This window comes from Ostrea edulis, chromosome 5, assembly GCF_947568905.1.
Source record: "Ostrea edulis chromosome 5, xbOstEdul1.1, whole genome shotgun sequence".
In the NCBI taxonomy this organism is placed as follows: Eukaryota; Metazoa; Mollusca; class Bivalvia; order Ostreida; family Ostreidae; genus Ostrea; species Ostrea edulis.
This window is the reverse complement of record NC_079168.1, coordinates 4,392,069-4,419,749: the sequence shown is the minus strand read 5'-3', so window position 1 is coordinate 4,419,749 and position 27,681 is coordinate 4,392,069. Positions and strand designations below refer to the sequence as shown.

At 35.5% G+C, this 27,681-nt stretch overlaps 1 protein-coding gene across 1 annotated transcript; it reads left to right on the top strand.

Annotated features, from left to right (window-relative positions):
* LOC125649050 (uncharacterized) lies at positions 1–27,631 on the top strand. The gene is made up of 15 exons (XM_048876259.2): positions 1–221; positions 622–744; positions 844–957; positions 7,918–7,995; positions 11,945–12,069; positions 14,670–14,756; positions 17,158–17,250; positions 18,969–19,091; positions 20,404–20,626; positions 22,535–22,675; positions 24,268–24,353; positions 25,688–25,758; positions 25,866–25,900; positions 26,009–26,309; positions 26,490–27,631. The coding sequence occupies exons 1-15, from the start codon at positions 98–100 to the stop codon at positions 26,572–26,574; spliced, it is 1,809 nt and encodes a 602-aa protein (XP_048732216.2). The 5' UTR covers positions 1–97; the 3' UTR covers positions 26,575–27,631.
* Positions 27,632–27,681: the final 50 nt, after the last annotated feature.

Sequence of the window (27,681 nt, the reverse complement as noted above, 5' to 3'; positions counted from 1 at the left end):
AAATTACTTCCTTAAGACATTGCAAATCAAAACCAAGTTTTAATTAGATTCGTATAATATTTCATGTCGTTGAGAAATCATAAACGTCTTGTCTGCAATGGACCGACACCTTGCAGCATCTGATGGCGTAACTTATGATCTAAAATGCAAATGTGGGCTATGCCCAACAAGTCAAGAGGAGTTGTATTGGTATGCCGAAGCCAAGGAGGTAAAAAGACTTCGTAAGTATAACTTGTTTATCTGTCATTCCAATTAAACGAACAATGCAATTGAAAGGTTCATGAATGAACAAGGTTCTCCCTGCTGTTGATTGGTTCCTGCTTAAAAAGAAAGACGAATGTGTAACAGGCCAAGGTAACAACAATATATACATGTATGTACCCGAACGTTCTCTCTAACAAAAATATATCAGCTAGCAAATACCCCGTGCAGAACCTGGTGTAACAAAATACATAGGCGGATCAACAACGATCTTTTTTTTTTTTTTTTTTTTTTTTTTTTTTTTTTTTTTTTTTACTTTTGATCAAATTACTTGACTTGCACTTGAAAGCAAATCAATATAAGTTAGAAGAATCGTGATGTGTAAAAAAGATAATATTTATATCGGTAGTATAATTTCAGACATACAACTAAAACATCAGGCAGGAAGAGGACCTTGTGTTATTTTTATACTAGACACGTCTGCAAGCATCAGAGGACAAGGCTTCAGAGAATTAAAGAATGCATTCACATCCATTATTGACGGTCAGTATTATCTTTCAATTCAACATTAACTGGTACAAAATCATGTGTACTTTCAAAATCAAATTATTTTAAGGTGGGTTTTTTTCCGATCTCTTTTAGAATCATCGAAGTATCCTGAAATTGACGAAAATATTGCAGTCATTATTTGTGGTCAGAGAACAAAATACCAACAATATTACTCCAATGACTACAGTAAAATTATTCATTGCATCGGTATGTATTTAGTACGGAAGCGTATTGCTGCCAATTGATATAAGTTTTTCCATGTCGTACGTATGAGATACTAAGTCGTACGAACGAGATACTAAGTCGTACGAACGAGATACTAAGTCGAACGTACGAGATAATAAGTCGGAATTACGAGATACTAAGTCGAACGTACGAGATAATAAGTCGGAATTACGAGATACTAAGTCGTCTAAACGACATATACTAAGTCGTACGTACGACATAATAAGTCGTTATGGCGAGATAATAAGTTGTATTTACGAGATAATAAGTCGCACGAACGACATGATAAGTGGAAATAACGAGATGCTAAGTTGTAATGACGAGATAATAACTCGTACGAATGCGATACTAACTAGTACGTACGAGAAACACTAAGTCGCACGAACGACATAATAAGTCGTTATTACGATATACTATGTCGTAATAACGAGATGATATGTCGTATTAACGAAATACTAAGTCGTAATAACGGGATAATATGTTGTAATAACGAGATTCTAAGTCGTAATAACGAGATAATAAGTCGTAAAAACGAGATACTAAGTCGTTATAACGAGATAATAAGTGGTACAAACGACATACACTAAGTCGTACGTACAAGATATTTTAAAAGTGGTTTTAACGAGGTAACAAGCATAAAAAAATACACTCATGAAAACTTTAGTCTTTTACACTGAGTAAATGCTACATATCCAAAGAGTAGGATTTTTAACTATACATGTACCAGTACAGAGCAAGAATTTAGCATTGTCCTGACCTCCATTCCCTATGTCTCCAAAGGAAAACTGAATACTTTTGAGACTATAATTGAAAGCTTTTGTAATTTCTCCAAACTTTGATGGAGAGTATGTTCATTAGAATGTTTATACCGTACATAGACATATAACCAAGAGGCAGTAGTAACTCTTGCTTCTCATACAAGCTTGTATGATACTTAATGATTTACTATGAACTTTTACCAAGTCTAATTTTTATCAAGGTCAAGGTCCTAGAATTTGATTACAGTCATATTTCGGATTGAAAACTTTTACAATGACAGAAAACATCAAGCTTATACTTGGTTTCCTTATGATCTTGCACCTGGATCTTTATCAAGATTATAAAACTTTCTCAAGAGATATTCCTGAAACTGTGACAATATGCTTTACACAAAGTATGTTTATATTCTGAGACGATACTAAATATAACACACACACACACACACACACACACATATATATATATATACAGACCCTGAAGCGTACTACTACACCACTTGCACGGAACGAAACGAAACGATTCTTGCACGGAGCGGTGAACGGTTTGCACGAAATGCTGAACGGTTTGCACGGAACGATTTGCACGAAACGCTTCCCATTTCCTGAACGATCTGCACGATTTGCACGAAACGGTAGGCGTGGCTTGCACGCTTTGTAAATGATTGTGGATGGTTTACATGAAACGGTAGGCGTGGCCTGCACGCTTTAATTATGACTAAACAGTTGATAATAATGACTAGTAAAATTAAGCACTAAAATTTTACATTTATTAGCTTTTGGTCATTTTTGGGAGGAAGTAAAAGTGGATTTTTTAATTCGTATACAATAATTGACGGAAGAATGCGTGAAAAAAGAAACATACAAACAAACAAAATATGGGATTTATCGAACTCCAGAAATGTGCTTTGTATCAACATTTTATTGATGATATTGATGTTCGATTATTGATTGACAAAACAGATATTAATCATGTATATACGTGAGCAAAGAATAAAAAATTTATCACCTAAACAAATAAAAATTAAAAATATCTTTACTTTTAAACAAACCTTTAGAAAACTCCGTACTTTCATTAAGAAAATAATAAAATAAAATGTGCTCTCCTACCTAGAATGCCCATACTTCACATCAATAATAACACGATTTTTTCTAACTTGATAAATACTTTATTACACGCATGTATTATATATATAACAGCTTTTTGTCTTTATATTTTGTATGCCATTGCATAATGGTGATGAAATCCAATAAATTGAATTGAGTACATGTAGTCTTGAAATATTACAAAGTATACAGTTGACAACGATTGAAATAAAAATGCAGAAATTTTCTTGTTTATTAAGTGACTCACAAACTTGCGCGTCTTCTGAATGAAAGTTGTAAAACAAGTGTATTAGGTTTTGGTCAATTATAACATAATACGGGGGTAAAATTCATCTCATCTCCACAAGCAATGGGTTTTGGGTCAACTGTGCCTTCGTGGACAAATAATTTTGGAAGATGGAAAAAAATGCCTAGATAGTCCGCTTGCATAAAGATGTATTATGAAGGTTAAATCGAAAAATTATCCAGTAAATTCAATGATGTTGTAGTATATATAGCTTGTATTTATTTTATTTTTGACTGAGAGGGAGATAGACAGCTAAGCACGTAACATCGTTTTAGAAGCCCCCCCCCCCCCCATTCATTAGTCCTAACCCGTGCCAGTGGAAAAAATTAATGTGTAAAGAAAACAATATGGGAAATTAAAAAATATATATCAATGATGAAAGGGGATGGATAATTAATCAGAAAGAAATTGTACTTTCAAGATTTATACTGAACGTATTAAACTTCGATGGCAAGAATTCCATCGCCATCGAAAGCAAGTTTTTTGACTTGCCTAGATGGTCGAGCGGTCTAGCGCGCTGGTTACATGCTGCTAGGAGATTTGGTTCCGTAGGTCATGAGTTCAACCCCGGGTAGGGACGGAAGTGGGTATCCAAATAAAGTGAAATTTTCTGTGCTTTATATTAAATATTTCTTCACTTAGGGCAGTTATGTTCATTTAAGAGTTTATTGCTATTTCTGTGCTTTATATAAAATATTTCGAATGCAATGTGTATCATGTATGATCCTCTTAAATGTACGTTAAATAACTGTATCCCATTTCCATTCTCAATTACCGTGTAGCGTGTGACAGCGTGGCGAGAATTCCATCGTCATCGAAAGCAAGTTGTTTGACTTGCCTAGATGGTCGAGCGGTCTAGCGCGCTGGTTACATGCTGCTAGGAGATTTGGTTCCGCAGGTCGTGAGTTCAACCCCGGGTAGGGGCGGAAGTGGGTATCCAAATAAAGTGAAATTTTCTGTGCTTTATATATATATATATATATATACACTACTCAACATTTGATAAGGATCACTAGGTTATATGTGTGTAATTTACCACTAACATAACAAAAGACATAAATTTGACTCAGAAACGTGTTTACTCAGGTTATGATTGAAAATTCATGAACGGCATGAACTTTTATCAATACGGAATGCTTGAAATCTGATAACAACACCAAAAAGCATTTCATTACAAGAAGTTTACAGCAAACCAGAGAAAGAATTACACAGTTTTTGGGGATAGTCCATCATTACACTTAGTCGATGAAGTGTCAATACCGGGTATGGCTTCCCCTTGCATCAATGACGGCTTGACAACGTCGAGTCATGCTGTCAATAAGCACCCGGATGTTTCCAATGGGAAGGTTGTTCCACAAGGGCGTTTCCGAGCTCTGCCAAAGTCGTGGGTTGTGCTCTACGGCGTGAAAGGGCAACCTGCAGCATGTTCCATACATGCTCAATCGGGTTCAAGTCCGGCGAACGTGCTGGCCAGTCCATACGGACAATTGTCTCCTGCTGAAGGTACTGCTCCACCACCCTGGCGCGATGAGGACGGGCGTTATCATCCATCAGGATGAACTCAGGGCTAACAGCACCAGCGTAGGGTCTGACGTAAACATCGAGGATCTCATCCCGGTACCGCACCCCCGTCATTGTTCCTCTCTCCAGGACATGAAGATCTGTTCTTCCATCCCTGCTGATTCCACCCCAGACCATGATGGAACCACCACCATAACGGTCATGTTCACTGATGTTGGCATCATGGAAACGTTCACGTTGTCGTCGCCACACTCGGTGCCTCCAGTCTGTAGAGTCCAAACAATACCTGGACTCATCGGTGAACAGAACTTGAACCCAATCGTTCTGTGTCCAAGTGACATGATCTTCAGCCCGGTCCAATCGCTCCCGCCGGTGTCGAACAGTCAGAGGGACTCGAACACATGCCCTTCTCGAGTTGAGACCTGCATTGTGAAGCCGATTCCGTATCGTCTGAGTGGACACATTCACCCACGAGGCATTCAGGAGGTCGTTACGTAGGCTGGTTGCTGTCTAGAAGGGATGGCGTCGTGCCTGAATAGCCACAAAATGGTCTTGGCGTTGGGTTGTCGACCTCTGACGACCACCCCCATGTCGGTGTGCTGCTGTACCAAAAGTTTGCTGTCGGTTCGAGGCCCTGTTTACAACGCTCTGGCTGACGTTTAGTGCATTTGCAGGGTCACATTGTGGATAGCCAGCGTCAAGCATTCCAATACATCTGCCTAGTTGTTCTGTCGTCAGGCGACGCCTTACACGTTGAGGGGGCATTGTGTTGATAAACGTAGTGTAAACGCTCAAGTGAGTTTGAAATTTTAGAAAGAATCAGACACCGATGCCTGAGTGAAAATCGTGCAATGGTAGCAAAAGCATAAACTGTGATGGGAAATGCATTTCCCATGGCATGAAATGCACGTGCAAGTTTGTTGAAGACGTTTTTGATTTCACTTGGACACAATATTGCCAGTTATGCAGTTATTATTTTTTTAAACAGAAAAATAGCTATGATCCTTATCAAATTTTGAGTAGTATATATATACTTATACAATTGTATTTCTCTTCGTTCTTTTTACATAGAAATCATAATTCTTTTAGTTATTATAACTACAGTGTATAATAATGACACGCACTATCATTTTACACCTCGTTTTAAGACTTTGTGTATCTTTATGTACTAATTACTTTTAAAACGCCTTAGTGTAGGATATTCCGAAGATTTACATCCAAAGTTGTCTAAAAATGACCTTGAAATTTCCCTAGATTTCAGATATGTCCTAGGAACTTTTTGAAGAATCTTAAGAATTTTCGTAAACAAGGCTGCTGAGGCATCGTAGTGTGCAAAAAGTGAATTCGCTATATACAGTTGCCAAACATTTCATGTATACTTTATACGATTAGGAGCTATATTATGTATGCAGGCATCCGAACAAGAAGAAACACATCTTTTATTACATATACTAGTAAACACTTTTGTTACGTTGTTTCATTGTTTACAATGTGAAAAAAACCTGGACGAGAGATAAATGACTACATCCAGGTTACAGATGACTTGAAGGTTTATGTTAATTCATGTAAAATTCCGGTGATTTTCAAGCTAAAATTATTAATATCAACTGTTTATGCATAAGAGTCTACGTGCTATACAAAATCTGGTCCACTGCATAAGTATTTTCGCCTCTGAAGTCTGTTTCGATGTCTTGTTTCAATGTTCTCTGGATCAATAACTTGAAGCAACAATCGAACACTCTCCTGATTCACAACAAAACCATTCTTGATATACTTCAAGTGTAACAGTTTATATCCTTGTAACTGACCTGATTTATCAACTTGTTCCGTTATAAACATAGCCACAGCAAGAATATTTGAATAACCCTTGCGGCGAAACAAACCCATTTTTGCCAAAAGACTCTCAAGCTTCAAAATTTCATTTGGTTAACTCCTATCTTGAAATAAAACTTCACAAGCACATCAACTGTTTCTACGCCGTCCATATTTGTTGTTTGGTGAAATTATGTCATTCATAAGGCTTATCTCGTTATTACGACTTATTGCATTTGTATCTCGTTCGTACGATATAGTATCTCGTGCGTACGACATAGCAAATATTTATATCAATTGGCAGCAATACGGTTTCGTAATTTATCATTAAATCACTTCAAAACCAGAAATAAAATAAACGTGTTCTTAATTGTAGACACGGGATGACGTTATAGAAATTTCGCCACAAATCATAGAAGAATCTTTTTATCAAATATTTTATTCTTACAGACTATCTAATTTACATTTCAAAATATTCCCATTCGTTTGTATTAACCCGAACTACATTTGAAACATTACGCCACTAGAAATAGTTAGTCGGGAAATATAAATAGAAATTAATATTGACAATCACAAAATCTAATTCACAAAAGATAATTCTTAATTGAGAATTCTTTTACGTTTTAAGACGTTTTACAATGAAATTGTGTGATTTATCATGAAGAATGTCAGTCATCCGAATCTGTGTCAAAGATGACGCGCGGTATTTTTTTAATTTGTTTTTGTCGCATGTGTGAATGTTGACGATGATTTTTCCATCATATTCATAATCATTGAGGAAATTCTGTATGCCTCCTGTTACATTGAGGGTCCTAGAATTTCCAGTGTTAGTTAGATTGATTGATTGATTGATATTTTCCGCCACACTCAACATTTTATTCAGTTATCTGGTGGCGCCAGTTTTTATTGGTGGAAGAGAGAACCCAGATACAATGAACCTGGGAAGAGACCACCGACCTTCCGAAAGTAAACTGGGAAACTTTCTCACTTAGCGGCGCGATCGGGATTCGAACCCGCGCCGGCAGAGGTGAGAGGTCGTGTGATTTTGAGCGCGATGCTCTAACCACTCGGCCACGGTGGCCCCTTCCAGCGTTAGATGTGCTTGTGTTTTACGCCTCCTTTGATATTAAAGGGTTGCAGAACTTCCAGCGTTAGATGTGCTTCTGTTTTACACAGCTATTATTGTAATTTTATGTTATGTTGAATGTGGCGTATCCCGGTGGTGGAATGTGGCGTATCCCGGTGAAGGGTCAGTATCCACTAAATACATGTAAAGGGATAAATATGTGATAAGTTGCTACTTTTCCTCTCAAACACTATCTATATATCTATCCATCTATCTATCTATCTATCTATCTATCTATCTATCTATCCATCCATCCATCCATCCATCCATCCATCCATCCATATCTATCCGTGCGCGTGTTTTACATATCTGCATACCTGTATGCATTTTGTTAGAGGAAGTGGAATGCAAGGGATTGTCACCCTTGGCGGCCGGAATGTTACTTTGTCTAGGAGCCACAGAAGATGGGGGTGGTAAGCAATTTTATTTACATTAATACATATATAGCGGAAAGTTATGCATGTCTTTAAAGAGATTGCGAATGCATCTGTTCCAAAATTAGAACTAGCAATTACACATACAGTGATTGACCACGAATACGTTCGTAAAATGGTGTGTCATCGATGCAAACAAACGTCGTCCTCTCGATGAAAATATGACTTTTGATATCACAAATATACAGCACGTACCTTCTTGTTTAGTATTTTATCATTTGGCCTCTGAAATCCTTGAGGAATGCTGGGATATAGGCTCCGTATGTAGTGAATTCTTTGAGGAATGCTGGGATATAGGCTCCGTATGTAGTGAATTCTTTGAGGAATGCTGGGATATAGGCTCCGTATGTAGTGAATTCTTTGAGGAATGCTGGGATATAGGCTCCGTATGTAGTGAATTCTTTGAGGAATGCTGGGATATAGGCTCCGTTTGTAGTGAAGTGGCAGTCCATATTTCCTGTACAACGCACTTTAAAATCATCGGCAGTTTTAAGTTAAGAAATACGTTGTTGTACGCAGATTTTTAGGGTTTTCCAGATATTTTCCATGGTGTTGAGATTTAGACTTTGCGTAGGGCATGGCAATGTGTTTATAGCAATGTCTGTTTTCCATTTCCTAGCTCTTACTGACAAATGACACGGCGCATTGTCTTCCTGATCCAGGGTCGGTTTGGGAAGTGCTGCGCTACTACAAGCCATAGATTTTCATAATTTCAGAATAGAAATATATTTTTGTCTGTGTTTATATTGCCAACAACTGGTAATAAAGTCCCTACTCCATGATAAAAAGTGAAGATAACGAACATTGATGAATCTCATTGCTCCTTTAAGCAATACAAAATAGAGAGTTGAGCAAACACCACTGGTATTAAACTGATGATAGTAACGATCGTTACTATCATCCCAAGATGGCGGAAGGAAATTCGGGTAAAACCATGTTTACTTATTATATGCAAGGTGAAGACAACGAACAGTGATCAATCTTATAACTCCTACAAGCAATACAAAATAGATAGTTGGGCAAACACGGACCCCAGGACACACCAGAGGCGGGACCAGGTGCCCAGGAGGAGGAAGCATCCCCTGTTGACCGGTCACACCCGCCGTAAGCCCTATATCCTGATCAGGTAAACGGAGTTATCCGCAGTCAAAATCAGTGTGCCAAGAACGGCTTAACAATCGGTATGAAACACGTCAGACAGCATTTGACCCAATGAGAGGTTGTATTGACGAACTAGATCGTTATAACGACCATAAAATTTGCGAAATGCTGACTTCAATCGAGACTGTTGAAATCCCTGTACCATCAACTTGTTTGTCAGTAGCTTGCCTCGATATAAAAACTGACTATACCCAGAACAAGCTCTTGCATATCGAATCAGTTGAGATATATAAACACCATATGCAGGTGATAATGGAATATTGCTACACAAATATGGGAAGTTGACGATGGAGAAGCTGAAATCATCCCGTTTGTCATACAGTTGAGTTGTCAGTTTGCCGTTAATGTCTACTTTCAATAAGATATCTAAGTATGAAGCAGACGTGGACGACTCTGTGGTGTCCTTTATTTCAAGCTCACAGGGATATATCTATTTGTATTGTTTATTTGCGAATGATATTTTGGTAAGAAATATCATACACTAGCAACAATTACGATCAGGTGTTATTTTATCTTTTATACGGCTCATATGAACAGAAAATTCGTCGTTGAAAATACAGCGAGGATGATAGTAACGGAAATGAATGATGATAGTAACGTAAGAACTTATATGTATCAATGATGATAGTAACGACAAAAAGATGATAGTATAACGATAAAAGGATGTACATGTAGACAATCAACCATAATTATATACACATATGAAAGTGTTATTTGAATGTTATATTATTCGAAAGATTTTGAAACATGAAATTGCAAGTGATCAATCTCATAACGCCTATAAGCAATACAAAATAGAGAGTTGGGCAAACACGGGCCCCTGGACACACCAGAGGTGGGATCAGGTGCCTAGGAGGAGTAAGCATCCCCTGTTAACCGGTCACACCCGCCGTGAGCCCCACACCCCGACCAGGCAAACGGATATATCCGCAGTCAAAATCAGTGTGCCAAGAACGGCTTAACAATCGGTATGAAACACGTCAGATAGCATTTGACCCAATGCGAGGTTGTATTGACGAACTAGATCGTTATAACGAAATACATACAACTATTACAGCAACTATCATTTAGGGAAAGTCATATCGTTCAAACCTTTTGTATACAAAGAGTATTGTCTCAACATACGAGACCCACTATATCTCCTTTATTATTTATGATCTGTTTGGAAATCTTGGCAATCCTGATACGAAAGGTGACGATAACGAACAACGATCAATCTCATAACTCCTACAAGTAACACAAAATAGAGAATTGGGCAAACCAGAGCTAGGATCAAGGTCACAAGGTTGCAGACTTTGGTATAGAGAAAAGGGTCTTCCAAGGAGTGCATACATGAATTACTGGGTCAAATGCTGTCTGACGTGTTTCATACCGATTGTTAGACCGTTCTTGGCACACTGATTTTGACTGGGGATATATCCGTTTACCTGATCAGGATATGAGCCTCACGGCGGGTGTGACCGGTCGACAGGGGATGCTTACTCCTCCTAGGCACCTGATCCCACCTCTGATATATCCAGGGGTCCGTGTTTGCCCAACTCTCTATTTTGTATTGCTTATAGGAGTTACGTGATCATTGTTCGTTATCTTCACCTTTCATTTATAGAATATAGATAAAGATAAATAAGTACATAAATATTTTGGAAAGATATTTTATAAGAAGTTAACGCAACCATGGAACCACAATATTTCAACAATGATATCATGGGTGGGTAAAGAAACTTGCAAATAAATCAGTTGTGAAATATAAACACCATATGCAGTTGATAATGGAATATTGCTACATAAATATGGGAAGTTTACAATGGAGAAGCTGAAATCATCACATTTATCATAAAGTTTTGAGTTGGTAGTTTGTCGTTAATATAATAATAATAATAATGTTTATTAATATAGCGCCCTATATGATTATAAATAACCACTATAAAGCGCTGCACACAATAAAAATGATACAGCATGTTATCAAAGTAGTAAAAGGAAATTATAATAGCACTAAGACAGACAATATCAAAACAATGCTAGAAAAACATCAATAATACGACTCAGTGGTATCTTTTATTTCGAGTTCACAACGACATATCGAATCGACATATGAATGAAAATTATGATTGTTAATAGATAAAACGTCGTCGATATATCTAAATGTTGCATTGAAGGCCACACCAAGATATTTTTTTTCTTCTCAACTAGAAGTTTTTGCTGCTTCATAAGAGTATAAAATCACGTCAGCTGACAAAGAAGCACAATTCGTGTCCATGGGAATTCCAACAGATTGTTGGAAGACTTGATCACCAAAGACTACATGTACGAAGATATTGTCAATGAGAAACTCCAGCATATTTTTAATTTTAACTTCAGAGTGATTGTGCGTGGAATGAGAGTGGTGTTTAACAAAGTCATTTTTGTGAATGGCTGATCATTGTATGTGTATATTTCCGTTTTCCATTTTTGATGAAGAAGCAACTGTCTATGATGTGAATAGAAAGAATAAGATGGTATTTTAGCTTGGAACCCTGAGCATTTGCAAGACGGTAGTTGAAACATATTTTAAGTATCTGTCACGTAAATGCCCGGGCTCTGATTCAGCAATAATAATAAATATATCCGGGCGAATCTGAAATGGACTGACGCCGTTTACAAGTATAGAAAGACAAAAAGTGCAAAAATAACGAATACCTTGTATACAGTATCATATTTGTTTTTAAACCATGCTTTTAGTTATTCCACCTCATTTATTTAACTATGCCATGTTTTATTTTGAAAAAAGGATACGTCAAAGTTTTGGAAAAATTTTTTGTGATGCCACGCATAGTACTAATATCTGATGGCAGACCCACGAAGGTAGGATTGGTCCGCGAAGAAGATGACTCCCCGAAGTATGAAACTGATTTAGTAAGAGAAGTAGACATGGTATTATATATATATATATATATATATATATATATATATATATATATATATAAGCATTAAGTTCCAACAACACCCAATACTTAAAAGTGTCGGATCCACAACATGGATACAAGGTGAAATACAACAAATTATACAAAGCACTAAAATGACCAACGACACGAACATCCAGATTGTCAAATTTTCGGGACGACCCGTCCCTTCTTCAGGACAAACGAAAATAATGACATAATATATCATAATAATGATATTGGCCACATTATGTAATTCTTTTCGTTTGTCCCGAAAATTTGACAATCTGGTTGTTAGTGTCGTTGGTCATTTTAGTGCTTTGTATATATTTTATATATATATATATATATATATATATATATATATATATATATATATATATATATATTAAAAGAAATAGAATAAACAGTACACAAAGTTAAAAATTTAACGCAAGCGCTTTCATTTTATAATCCTCAGGCGTTACATTTTAAAATAGTTTTGAAATGGTTTGACGTCCTAACATTTCACGTACATAACGACGTCATAAACGAATGAAGGGAAAAGGATTTTACGTTAAGCATATTATGACGTCATAGATAATAACAGTAAACATATTTTACAGTAAGCTATTGAGAGCCGGTTTTAAAGTCTTAATAAAGTGTCTTTCTTTTTCTCGTCGGGAAATAGTATTTTCTGTATACAGTTTATAAAACGGAAATACACTGAATTGTCCGTGGCCACACACATCTATATGTTCACTAACTTTAATTTTTCTGTATTCGGGTGCTGAAATGTGTTGTTTATGAACTCGTATACGAGTTCGCAGAGTAGTTCCAGTTTCACCGATATAATGTTTTCCACAGCCAGCACATGTTATAACATAAATTAAATTTTTGGTGGAGCACGTCATATCTGAATTAACCGTAAATTCCTTGTTGTTAAATTCGAACGAACTTCCTTCCCTTAAGTATGGGCACGTTCCGCATCGCCGATCGTCACATTTGGTAACGGTGAAAATTTTGTTGTTGGACTTCTCCAATATATATATATTCAAATATTGTGTTTATAAAAAATCAGTGTCTGGTATAAAATATTAAAAGAAATAGAATAAACAGTACACGAAGTTAAAATTTTAACGTAAGCGCGTTCATTTTATAATCCTCAGGCGTTACGTTTTAAAATAGTTTTGAAATGGCCTGACGTCATAAAGGCGTCCTAACATTTCAAGTACAATACGACGTCATAAACGAATGAAGGGAAAAGGTTTTTACGTTACGAATATTATGACGTCATAGATAATAACAGTAAACATATATGCTTACTCCTCCTAGGCACCTGATCCCACCTCTGGTGTGTCCAGGGGTCCGTGTTTGCCCAACTATCTATTTTGTATTACTTGTAGGAGTTATGAGATTGATCACTGTTCGTTATCTTCGCCTTGCATATCACAGTAAGCTATTGAGAGCCGGTTTTAAAGTCTTAATAAAGTGTCTTTCTTTTTCTCATCGGGAAATACTGCTTTCTGTATAAAGTTTATAAAACGGAAATACACTGAATTGTCTGTGGCCACACACATCTATATGTTCACTAACTTTAATTTTTCTGTATTCGGGTGCTGAAATGTGTTGTTTATGAAGTCGTATACTCGCCTTTGATGTCATCGATCATCCTATTCTGATAAGACGTCTTGAGTTTGCTTTTGGTATTTCTGGCTCGGTCCTTAATTGGATTAAGTCATATCTCTCAGAGAGCTCTAAAGCTTCATTGTTATTTCGGATTTCAAACATTTCGGTTGAGCATCACTGAAGAGACATTATTTTTCGAAATGCGCATCTGGTGCATCAAAGTTGGTACCGTATAAGTTTACATTATGACCTCTGGGTCGAGGCCTCTGCTGATGGACTGTTAGTCCCCGAGGGTCTCTACAGCCCAGTAGCTAAGTATTTCGTTACTAGCTTGAAAATACGGATGTATATTTAATTGCTGTGATAAAATTTAGAAATTCATTTCAAAATTAAGGATTATCTCCCTCACACATAGCTCTTATCCTTAGAAGAATTTGACTCTACTTATTGACACACTCTTTTCCCCTATAATAACTCTAAAACTTCATTGTTATTTCGGATTTCAAACATTTCGGTTAAGCATCACTGAAAAGACATTATATGTCGAAATGCTCATCTGGTGCATCAAAATTGGTACCGTATAAGTTTTACACACACACACACACACACACACACACACATATATATATATATATATATATAAAGGTCACGACACTAAACTCAACTTTTCGACGCCAAGATTCATATAATACAAAAACATATATCCCACAGAACGAAATAACAACAAGTACTAATAATGTACATTGTGAACTAGACTGATACACCGATGTACTGAATTGTGAAAAATGGTTTCAGTTCTTTCATATTTTTTGTTCTTTCTTTTTTGGCCGTGTATATTTTGAAATCCGACAATTTAAGAAAGTAGGGTGTTGTTTGGTTTTATATATATATATATATATATATATATATATATATATATATATATATAATTATTATTATTAATTACTGTATTGTTTGGAATATTAGGCTAAAGATCAGCTACTAAGAATCGGAGTACGTATTGGGAAAAATTGTCCTATCTTCTGTGTGCCGGTTGGAGCTAATGCTGATGTGGTAAGACACTTTATGGATATTCGCTCCTTAACGTTTGAGCACAATTGCACAAGATGATATAGTATAGCTCTAAAGGTATCGGCCCAGAAATACTATCATTAGTATATTTGTTACTTCAGACGATGCAGTTGAAACTTTTAATGTCAATTTAACGTAGTTCCACACTCCTGTGACGTCATAGGATTTTGCAAAGTCAATGATTTAATGACAAAAACATAAATTTTGTTGTAGCCTTTTTCAATAGTTATTGTAAAAAAATCTTGTTAGCCATAAAATATTTCAAAAGTCTTAGTTATATTTGAAAAGTCAATGATATGTTTAAAAATATTGAATCCAAGGACAATATCTCTGTTTTCATTAAATTATAAATCAAGTTCATTATGCGATAGATTTCCTTTATTTTTAACAAACATTTTACCAAGGTGATAAGGAATCATTATCTGTGTCTTTTCATGAAATTACATAAAATTTTAATCCTGAGTGATTTTGAATAGCTCAAATGTATGGTGCCAGACTTCGTTTTTTTATGGGGGTATACATACTCTGGAAGCTATAGATTTGAAATTATTAAGGAAAGGTATGGATTTTTTTTCTCATAAATAACTATAAAAGATGTACATCTACTAATATAAACAGAAAAAATGATATGTAAACCATGCAATAAGGAAAATGCGTCCACATTTGTTTTTTTTTTTTTTTAACATTTTAGAGAATAACGCTAATTCAATAATTTTGCACATATCATTCTAAAACTTGATGAACATATTGAAAATGACATGTGTTTTAGTTATTGACATGTTTCCCAATAAATAAATACAATTCAAAAAATATTTTGTTGTTTTTATTTTAAAATAACAACAAATAACTGTTTCCAATGAATTTCATAAAAATCTACATAGGGGTACACGACTTCAGTAGTGTCTGTAATGAAAATTAATATGGAAATCCTTAACTGCTTTGCCTTTTTTCATTACTCTGAATGTTAATTTATTGATTCCAAACAAAAAAATGCTACCTAAACCCCAAAATTCCAGGACTAAGGACCCACCTTAAATTTGGCAAAACGGTAAAGATAACGAACAGTAACAAATCTCATGACGCCTATAAGCAATATACAAAACATGGTTCCTTGGACACACCAGAGGTGGATTCAGGTGCCTAGGAGAAGTAAGCATCCCCTGTAGACCTCTCACACCCAATAAAGAATGTTTTAATTGCAAAACAGATCTGCATGATTTTACCATTTCTCTTTCATCTAATAAGTTTATCAATATACTCAGATCGATATGATACAAATAACAGAGATATGTGACCGGTCGACAGGAGATGCTTACTCCTCCTAGGCACCTGATCCCACCTCTGGTGTGTCCAGGGATCCGTGTTTGCCCAACTATCTATTTAGTATTGCTTGTAGAAGTTATGAGAGTGATCACTGTTCGTTATCTTCACCTTTCATTTAGAACTAATTCAAAATTATAAAATCATCAAATTGTTGATAATTTTTATTTAAACAATAAATTGATTCTTAAAAACGTTTGCATTGATTAACCCGAAATTGTGTACAAGAATTTAGTTTCTCTGGCGATAGTTTAAAATACACTACCCACAGGACCCATATTTTTATATCCCATCTTAAAATTGATCTGGAGACATTACAACTACTTAATGCGAATAAATGAAAAAATAAATAAATACGTACTATGTCCTTTCTATGGTTCTCCATCAATGTAGAAATTAAACAGATACAGTTGAACTTTGGTATCTCGAACCTCGATATCTCGAATACCATGGGTATGCCAAAGCAAGATGGAGGTTCCATCTACATTTTATGTACGTTTTCACCTCACTATCTCGAAACCTTGGATACCTTGATGTGTTTTCTTGACCCCATCGAACTCGACATAACAAGATTGATTGTATTTCCAAAATGATTGACAATAATTATAAAATTGATATTCGAATATCTATGAGCCCATTGTATTAATGTTGTTGAAAGAGAATACAGTTCTGTATATTTGATGAATCAATAATAGTATCAACTGATTGTGCCAGTATGTTGATTCTTGCTTGAAAACCAAAAATCATGAATCAAAAATGTTATTTTGTATGTAGTTCAGTTTGAAGTCACATTTAAACTGTGTATCTATTAGGCTATACTTAAACCATGCAATTCACCTTGTATGTCATCTTTTATTCTACAATCGTGCATGTTTCAGATGGATCTAGTAGATGGATCTATATACATTCCTTCATAATGAAAACAAGTTGGTTATTTACATGAAATATTCATCCAGCCTTTTTATCGTTATCCAAGACAGAAAAGTATATGAAATAGTTTAGTAAGATTGCAAATTTCACTTTCAGGGATATTATTCTAATTGAATGTCAACATCTTTTACAGGCATATCTAGAAGCTTTGTCAAGCACCTCAAAAGGTGGGAGAGTTGTGCAACTCCACGAAGTTCGGCAATTTGGACGATATAGTAAAAATCTGGTAATAGATAGAATCAGACTGTAGATAGATAGAGAAAGAGATAAACAGAGAGATACATGTAATTAGCTAAATATCACTAGACCGTAAGGCCATGTAGTCAAGTTACAAAACTTGATTTCGATGACCATAGAATTTAAACTGTATCTCATCTCCTTTCTCAATGACCGTGAGGTGTAGCGAGAATTTGATCATCGAATGCAATGTTTTGTTATTTTCCCTACATTTTAGCACTCTGGTCAGTTCAGTTTTCGTGAGAAATGCCTAACCGTCGGTTTAAGACTCGCAAACAATCGGGAGATAATTCTAAAAACATAGTCTGATCTTTTTACCGGTAAAAAAAAATCATGTTTGGTTTCTTAAACGAAAGAATTCACTCAATTTAAAATTGAACATAAATCAATGAAAATGACTATTTCATTATAAAATTGTTTTATGAATAGGTTTGCAGATTTACATAGCAAAATGAACACCTTGTACCCGATGATGTTTTATGCAAGGTGAAGATAACGAACAGTGATCAAATTCGTAACTCCTGTCATAAAGAGTCTGATGTTAATTATGCCCACACTTTCTAGAGAAAGTTTGAGTGCATTGTTGTTACCCTGGTTCGTCTGTCCACCCGTCACACTTTCTTCTTCCTCAAACTCCTCTTTTATTTTTAGCAGTAGTCAGTTAATCTTTTGGAATAAGATAGATGATGTCCTGTAGATGTGCAGTAAGGTTTTAATTTTTTCAATTTCACCCAGGAAGCTAAATGAGGGTAAAAAAGAGTGGTTTTTTTATTTCTAAAATAGAAGAACTACTTATACACTTTCAACAGTATCCAAATAATCTTTTCGGAGATTATTGGTGGTGTCCTGAAGATGTGCAATAAAGTTATTGGTGGTGTCCTGAAGATGTACAATAAGATTATTGGTGGTGTCCTGAAGATGTACAATAAGATTATTGGTGGTGTCCTGAAGATGTACAATAAGATTATTGGTGGTGTCCTGAAGATGTACAATAAGATTATTGGTGGTGTCCTGAAGATGTACAATAAAATTATTGGTGGTGTCCTAAAGATGTGCAATAAGATTATTGGTGGTGTCCTGAAGATGTACAATAAGATTATTGGTGGTGTCCTAAAGATGTGCAATAAGATTATTGGTGGTGTCCTAAAGATGTGCAATAAGATTATTGGTGGTGTCCTGAAGATGTGCAATAAGATTATTGGTGGTGTCCTGAAGATGTGCAATAAGGTTTAGGAATTTTCAACTAATTTTCATTTTCATCCTGGAACCTATATGGGATATAAAAACATGTTTTACACCCCCTGGATCCCAAAACTTCTGTTGCATTTTACACAGTAGGAAATTCATCTATTGGAATTTACGGAATTGGTGGTGTCATATTAATGTGCAATAAGGTTTCAGATTTTTCATTTTCAACCTGTTGTCTAAAGACGACATTTTCTTTTGGAAAACCTTATTCCCAGAACTCTTCTTACAATTCATGGAGTAGAAAGATAATCTCTTGGGATCCACTAGATGATTATATATATATATATATATATATATATATATATATATATATATACAGTACAATGAAACTCAATAGATATCAAATCCAAAAGAAACGCTCGTAGTGACTTTTGACTTAACAGTCATTAATAAGTGTGTAGATGATAATTGTGCAGATAAAATGCTTTCCTTCAAAGCTTCATCATACATTCTTTTCAGGAAATAGCAGACGTCATATCACATTACTTTACGAGTACTAAGCCAGTGAAGAAAGAGATGATTCTTCCTGTCTTGTCTATGCGTATGCCACACACGTGCTCAAATATGGAAGATGGGGACATAGTGAGAATTATTTGATACATGTCACATATTTCTTGTTTTAAAGACAAATACAGTCAGGTGCGTCGGAATGTATTTGACATTGGGGAGGCGACTGTGGATAAAAAGGGGGGGGGGGCTAACTAACATGTTTTGACTTAAATTCAGATTACCACCTCAATCTTGATATCCTTTTCCTATTTTATCAATGTCGTAAAGACACCACCTAAAATACTGATAAGCCAGACCCCAGTATCTTGTAACAAATTCAGATTTCATTATCTTTTAACTGAAACTCTTAATTTACAGACACTAGAAATTTGATGAAGCAATATTGAATAACAATTTCATTTTGAAATCATTGACTTGTCAATCATTTCATTGCAATTTTCAGATTTTGAATTAAGCTTACCTGAAAATAAGATAAAAAATATAGATTTAAAACGTATTTTCACAAATATTGTGTTTAGTGTAATTAATACATCTGAACCGATGATTTCAATACTTCTAATGCATAAGATTTCTTCCTTTTAAAATATCATAGAGTAGACATATTGTAATTAATATTTTGATACTTTCTCATAATGTAACCATACATATCCATGGCATGTTTAAAGCAAAAGGGGTTTAAAGAACACAATTTGGGAGTCCTCGTGCCGAGACACCGCTTAGGAAACTAAGATGAATAGGTTTACTGATACTTGTTGATCCATCCATTTTTGAAAATTGAAATGCAGGAATATGTGTGACAAAGTTAAAAAATCTCAACAAAAAGTTTTAGACGTTAAATTTCAACTAATGTTCAGTATTTTCCATTGATTTATATGCTTCAGTATAAATTTTAATATTTTTCGATAATTTTTTTTATTTTGTAGCACACCCACACTTACAGCAATGAGCCCCCCCCCCCCCCCCCATTAGATTGTGAAGCCCCTTTTATTGTTTATACCCGTCAGGTAAAGGTAAACATACGTACATGTACAGTGTACATCCCATTTTGCGCCTGTGTAAACAATAAATGTAGCTTTCACACTTGTCGCTCCATTGACCACAGATCGCCGTTATCCTCGCCGCTCCAATGAGGAGATATCGCCGTTACAAATCTTTTAATTTTGTATTTTGTTTTTATTTATCTAATTTATTATTTTTTTGTTGTTGCAAAATTATTGGGGTGGCGACCGCCGCCCCTTCCGCCCTTTACCGACGCCCCTGACAGTTATGACACGTGTTCAAAGAGGTAACAATTACACTAGATTAACAACATTTTGCTTTTTAAAAAAAAAATCATATTTCTTTCTTATGTTTGACAATAACCATCCCACTTTCTTATATTCAGATTGCTATAACCGACTTTCTTCAACAAAGAGATATTTTTGCGGATCCCAGGCAATCTTTAAGTTATAGCCATGGAAATAGTGATGATGAGGACTACCAGGAATTAGATTCTCAGATGCCCCCCTTGGGGACGAGGGTCAAGCGTGGTCCCAGCTGGAAATGGCAAAATCAGGACGCAGAGGGAATAGGCACCGTCGTGGGACACTTAACTGGAGATGGAGAGGGTATCACTTATTCACAACGTTTGTGACATCTACTTAAAACCGAGAGTCGAACGCTAGAAATGGCTAAAAATTATAAAGTTTTGGCTCAATTTAAACTTCAACTATTATAATGATTTCTTGTGTTTAATAGACTCTGAAATGTCCAACATGGGTGGATCTGTCATCATTTCTTAATGTGTTTACAAACACGTGACTTAAATTCTCTAATTGATTTTGAAGATAATATCATTGAAATGAATATGTTTACACGAATTTTCTTTTGTTTAGATATAGCATGGAAAGAAATGATTATACAAATAAATTCCTTTAAGAAATACAATTTTATTTAGATAGAAAGATGGGCAAACTCGGACCCTTGGATATACCAGAGGTAAGATCAGGTGCCTAGGAAGAGTGAGTATTTCCTGTCCATCGGTCACATCCACCGTGAGCCCAATACACGTATCTTGATCAGGTAAACGAAGTAATCCATAGTCAAAATCAGTGTGCCAAGAACGTCATAAGAATGGCTATGAAACATGTCAGACAGTATTTGACCCAATGATATGTTGTATTGGCAAACTAGATCATTATAACGACCATAGAAGTTGCGAAATGCTGACTTTAAACGAGACTGTTGAAACACCCTGTAAAATCAACTTGTTTCCCAGAAGCCTTTCTCGATTTAAAAACTGATCATACATGTACGTAGAACAAGCTCTTGTGTATCTAATCAGTTGAGAGATATAAACTCCATATGCAAGTGATAATGGAATATTGCTACATAAATATGGGAAGTTGACGATGGAGAAACTGAAATAAAGTTTAGTTGTTAGTTTGCCGTTAATATTTATCTTCAATAAAATATCTAATTGCGTTCAGAAAATCATTCTTATTGACTTGCATTGGATCGATCGTTACTCATGTCACGGCGGGTGTGACCTGTCAACAAGGGATGCTTCCTTCTACTAGACACCTGATCCCAACTCTGATGTTTCCAAGGATCCTTTTTTATCCTACTTTTAACTCTGTATTCTTAGTAGGATTTATGAGATTGACAACTCTTTGTAATCTTCAACTTTTTTAGGTCACCTGAGTCATTCGTCGTCGTGCGGCATCTGTTAACAATTTAACATTTTTAACTTCCAATGTTTTTAAATTTGGTATGAAGCATTTTGCATGTCATTTGTTGAGTTACGAGAGAGATGCAGAGCTCACGATTCTTTGTGATGTAAACAAGGCTCTTGTCATGGTTTTCTTTACATAAGGTTAATATACTAGTAAAAGTTTCGTTGACAGCAGCTTTCTATATCAATTCACAAGTTAATTCTGAATAGAATTTAACCGTTTCTAGTGTTTGTTACGTCTCATTTTGTTTTAAATATGACATTCCTATTACAGGTAAGGAATTTGTATATAACAAAACCATAGCACGAGGCTTGTTTATATCACAAAGAATTGTGAGTGTTGTATCTTAATTGTAACTCAACAACTGACATTTACATGTAAATGTTTGCATAATATGAATGGATATTGAGGATCTATTCTAACCAAGATCCGAGCGGGTATCATCAGCATTTATAAGTGAGAATGGCGGGTTTTTTGGATATGATCTTACAAACAGCGGTTCTAAGGATATATTCATTTAATAATATCTTCGCTTAATTTTTTAACTGAATGTTTGTGAGTACTGTTATTTCGCCAATGATTCTCAATGCACAACATTTAATCCTTCGGATTGATCTTTATGACAGTACTGTTGAGAATGCGGCTCTCTGACATGTTTTTAAACAAATGTAAATTATATCTGTTATTTCTAACTGTAAATGCTGATTCCTAACATCCGCTTTACCAGCCCCCTTAAAGCGTGAAATCAGCAGTCACAAATAACAAAAGAGAAGATGGTTATTCCCTATCTTTTATTGGTAGAATGTCTCCGTGTAGAATGGGACCATGGTCAAACTTTTAAGTATCGATATGGAAAGGAGATTTATGACGTTGTCGTATGTGATGAACCAAGGATCTTGAATAGCAGTGACCTCATAGCTGTGGGATGTCTTGTGGAACGAGGTACTGTAATTTACATGCATGAAAGGTGAAGACAACAAACAGTGATCAATCTCACAACGCCTATAAGCAATACAAAATAAAGGGTTGGGGAAACATGGACCTCTGGACACACCAGAGGAGGGAGCAGGAGACTAAGAGGAGTAAGCAGTTCATGTCGACCGGTCGCACCCGCTCTATATCTTGATCAGGTAGACGGATTTATCAGAAGTCAAAACCATTGTGCTAAGAACTACCTAACAATCGGTATTAAATACATGAGACAGCATTTGACCAAATAACACATGTAGGTTATAATGACAAGCTAGGTCGTTATAGCAACCATAGAAGTTGCGAAATGCTGACTTTAAATGAGCCTGTTGAAACCCCTGCATCACTTTGTCAGTAGTCTGCCTCAATTTGAAAACTAATCATAGCAGTACAAGCTCGTGCGTATCCAATCAGTTGAAATATATACACACCATATACAGGTGATAATGGAATATTGCTACATAGATATGGGACATTGACGACGGAGAAGATAAATTCGTCCCGTGTGTTATAAAGTTGAGTTGTTAGTTTGCCGTTAATGGGGCATGGACTTGATTTGAGCTGAAAATTTTCAAATTATACTTTTCCATTTTCAATATTCACAATGCATAACTAAGGTCTTTGTAATGGTCAATGAAAATCTGAATATCAGTTTCCGAGGTACTGTTGTGTTTTGTTTACATAGGCTAAATATACTAGAAAAAAGTAAGTTTAAAGCAGAATTTTCAATTTACAAGTTAATTCTGAACATAACTGAATAGTCTCTAGTGTTAAGCATATCTCATTTTGTTTCAAACATGTTATTTTCTATTAACCAATCTAAATGTAAACAAAAACATTGCACGAGCCTTGTTTGCATAACAAAGAATTGTGAGTGCTGGATCTCAATTGTAACTAAAAAACTGATATTCAAATTTTGGTTCACCATTAGAAACACTTTAGTTAAGCATTGTAAAAGATAAAAATGGGAAAATAAATTTTTAGCTCAATCGTGGCATGCCCTTTAAATATCTATTTTCAATAAAATACCAATTAATGAAGCAGAAGTGGACGACTCTGTGTTATTTTTTGTTTCGAATTCACAGGGATATATCGAAATAGCATACGGAATGAAAATTATTGTTAATAGATAAAACGTCGTTGATATATCTAATGTAAAACTTATACGGTACCAATTTAATGTCGAATTGAAGGCCACAGCTAGAGATTTTTTTTCCGTCTCACGTAGACGTTTTTTTGATAAATTCTGCTTCATAAGAACATAAAAACAGGTCACCTAGCTAAGGATCACAATTCGTGCCCATTGGAATTCCAACAGACCCTTAGAAGATCTGATCACCAAAGACTACGAAGATATTGTCAATGAGGAACTCCAGCATAGTTTTTATTTCAACTTCAGAGTACTTGTGCGTGGAATCAGAGTGGTGTTTAAGAAAGGAATTTTGGATGACTGATCACAAGATATGAATATTTCCGTTTTCAATGTGCATCCTTTACATTCTTTATTCCGTTGATATAACACACTTCGTGTTCATCTAAAGTTAAACATTTTCGAATTTTTATAGGGCCAGACTGGAAATGGGCAAATCAAGATGGCGGACCTGGAAGTATCGGTTCTGTGTATAGAGTGAAGGCTGACGCAACTATTTACGTAAGATCTTATTCATCAAATTCCTTCCATCAAAGAAGTTACAATGAAAGGCGAAGATAACGAACAGTGATCAATTTCATAACTCCTATAACCAATGTAAAATAGAGAGTTGGGCAAACACGGACCACTGGGTACACCAGAGGTGGATCAGGTGCCTAGGAAGAGTAATCACCCCCTGTCGACCGGTCACACCCGCCGTGAACGCTATGTATTGATCAGGTAAACGGAGTTATACGTAGTCAAAATCAGTGTGCTAAGAACGGCCTAATAATTGGCTTGAAACACGTCAGACAGCATTTGGCCCAATGATAGGTTGTATAAAGCAAACTAGATCGCTATAACGACCATAAAGTTTACGATTTTAAACGAGACGGTTCGAATCCTTCCACCTCAACTTGTTTGTCAGTAGCCTGCTTCGATTCAAAAACTAACCATACGCAGAACAAGCTCTTGCGTATCGAATCAGTTGCGAGATATTAACACCATATGCAGGTGATAATGGAATATTGTTACATAGATATGGGAAATTGAGGATGGAGAAGTTGAAATCATCCCGTTTGTCATAAAGTTGAGTTATTAAGTTGTTAATAAGCATTATAAACTAACACCACTCTTATACCGAAAATCGTCAGATCTACAAAGTAGATGCACGCTCAAAAGAGAAATTATGTGATGCAGTCAAATGATCCTACGACACGAAGAATTTTTCTCGTCAGCCCTTCCCTTCTTCAGCGTAAAAGAAGTTAACTATAGGTGGAAAAGAAGTTAACTATAGGTGGAAAAGAAGTTAACTATAGGTAGGAAAGAAGTTAACTATAGACGGAAAAGAAGTTAACTATAGGCGGAGAAGTTAACTATAGGTGGAAAAGAAGTTAACTATAGGTAGGAAAGAAGTTAACTATAGACGGAAAAGAAGTTAACTATAGGCGGAGAAGAAGTTAACTATAGGTGGAAAAGAAACAAATCAACAAAAACAACACTATTTCTAAGCTAAATTAACTGTGAGGATCGAACGGACCTTTCATCTTTGTTTATTCAATTCGACCTTAATTAGGTCCCGATAATTAATTGGATATCACATTGCAAGTAGCATGTCCGTCTGATCGGACGTGTTTTATGACGTTTGATAGTAGACACGTGTAGTTCATATAATTATATACAGCTCCTCTTAATTTTTAAACATATGCATGTTCAAAACACGACTGCAGCTGTACCACAATAAAGAAGATATAATATCTAAACAAAATTTAAATTAGAGATCAAGAGGATTTTCTGTCTTCTTGGTTTTTGCCCTAGTAATTACATATGAATATTTCCATTATTGTGAATTCCAGGTGCGATGGCCAAATTCAGTAAGAGGAAATTATAGATTCGGATACGAGGGAAAGTTTGATGTTCAGATTTGGTAAGCTTTACATAAACACATGTTATTTCAATTTATGCAACAAATAAAATTTATTGATGAGGATGTCAACTACATGTTTGTTTTAATAGATACTTCTTCTGTTTCAGTTCCCCTTCGACGAATGAGATCAAACCAGATACAAGTATGGAACATGAATATTTCGATTAAAAATTTTAATGAAATGAGTGTGAAATGGAGCATTCGCAAAAAAAAAAAAATAAAAAAAAAAATAAAAAAGCGTTTTTTGTAGATCCAGCAGAAAACCACGAACTTCCTTTTGATGGTGCAACTAGTGCCTCTGTCACTAAATCAATGCCACGGTTACTGAGAGAGTTCGACCCCTCCGAATCAACAAATGGAAATAACACACAGTTGACCATCAATGCTCCACATTCCAAGAAGTCGTATTTAGCGCTACCGAAGAGATCCTGGATCTGGAGAAACACAGAGGGGTGCTGGGTGCCGTATCCTGATGATGTGAACGACATCATCAACAGGAACTACGAACGGAATCCACAATCTACAGTTCTGATATCTTTTGATGGACAAAGGTAGTTTTACATTGTTGAATGTGGCAAAAAACTTCAAAACAATCAATCATTGACATTACACTTAGTTTTGTCAGTCTGTGTTCTTGTAAGGGTTCTCAGAATAAGAAATGAAAAATACCTATTTCGATGCAATGTTTGCTTCATCACATTTCTCATGAAATTCTGTTCTATTCTTTCTAGCGTCAGGGTTGTTATGTCCAAAAGCAAGCATATTAATGTTACAACCAAAGAAAGCAGCGAAATATCTTGGAGATGGACACATTGACAGGGAAATCAACTATTCATTCAAATCTATGATCAGTTATATTTCTGGAGCGAAAATCTTTCCTTTATATGACAGAGTTATAATAATGATAAATTCTTTATTTAGACAGGTCACCACAATTTGTATCAAGTGACTAGTATACACTGTGGTCCTGTATAAAACATGAGATAAATGAGAGAATAGAAAAATAGATAACATAATATAAAATATATACATAAAATATGTACACGATATCACTGGGGGGATAACATATACAAATCTATATATCACTTATTTGAGTAATAATGCTGCAAGTATGCTGATTTCAAAGATGTAATAGAACCACAGTTTATGACAGACGCAGGCAATCGATTCCATAAGATTGTGGAGTGTACCTTTAAAAAAGCGTGTCTAATATTCAGTTCGAACTTTTGGTAAATATAAAATGCCACTATCTCTACTTCTTGTTGTTCTAGAACTAAATCTAGTTCTTATATATATGTCTGACGTGTTTCATATCGATTGTTAGACCGTTCGTGGCACACTGATATTGACTACGGATAACTCTGTTTACCTGATGAAGATATAGGGTTTACGGCGGGTGTGACCGGTCGACAGGGGGTGCTTACTCCTCCCAGGCACCTGATTCCACCTCTGGTGTGTTCAGGGGTCGGTGTTTGCCAAACTATCTATTTTGTATTGCTTAAGGGATTTATAAGATTGATCACTGTTCGTTATCTTCACCTTTCACATAATGATAATATATCTTTAACTACATATTTCGCAATCCATTTCCAAAAGCTCTGAATAGTGATAAGTTTGCGTTTTCACGTATCTAATTAGTTAATTTGGAGATAATTAACTGTATAGCGGTACGTGAGGAAATGTGCTAATTACTGTTTGACATCCGCTTTACTGCTCCATCCCTCTCGTGTTCTTTAATCTTGCAGAAGAAAATAAAATAAGTGTTGAGTACTGTTAACATTAATGTAAACTGTTTTTAGTATGTATCTCTGTTACACATCGATTTGTTATTGAACATGCCGCCCCCTTCAAACATAAACAGAATATTACTGATGTGTTGCATTGTCTTCTGTACACATAAATATTTGAGTTAAAGCCATTAAT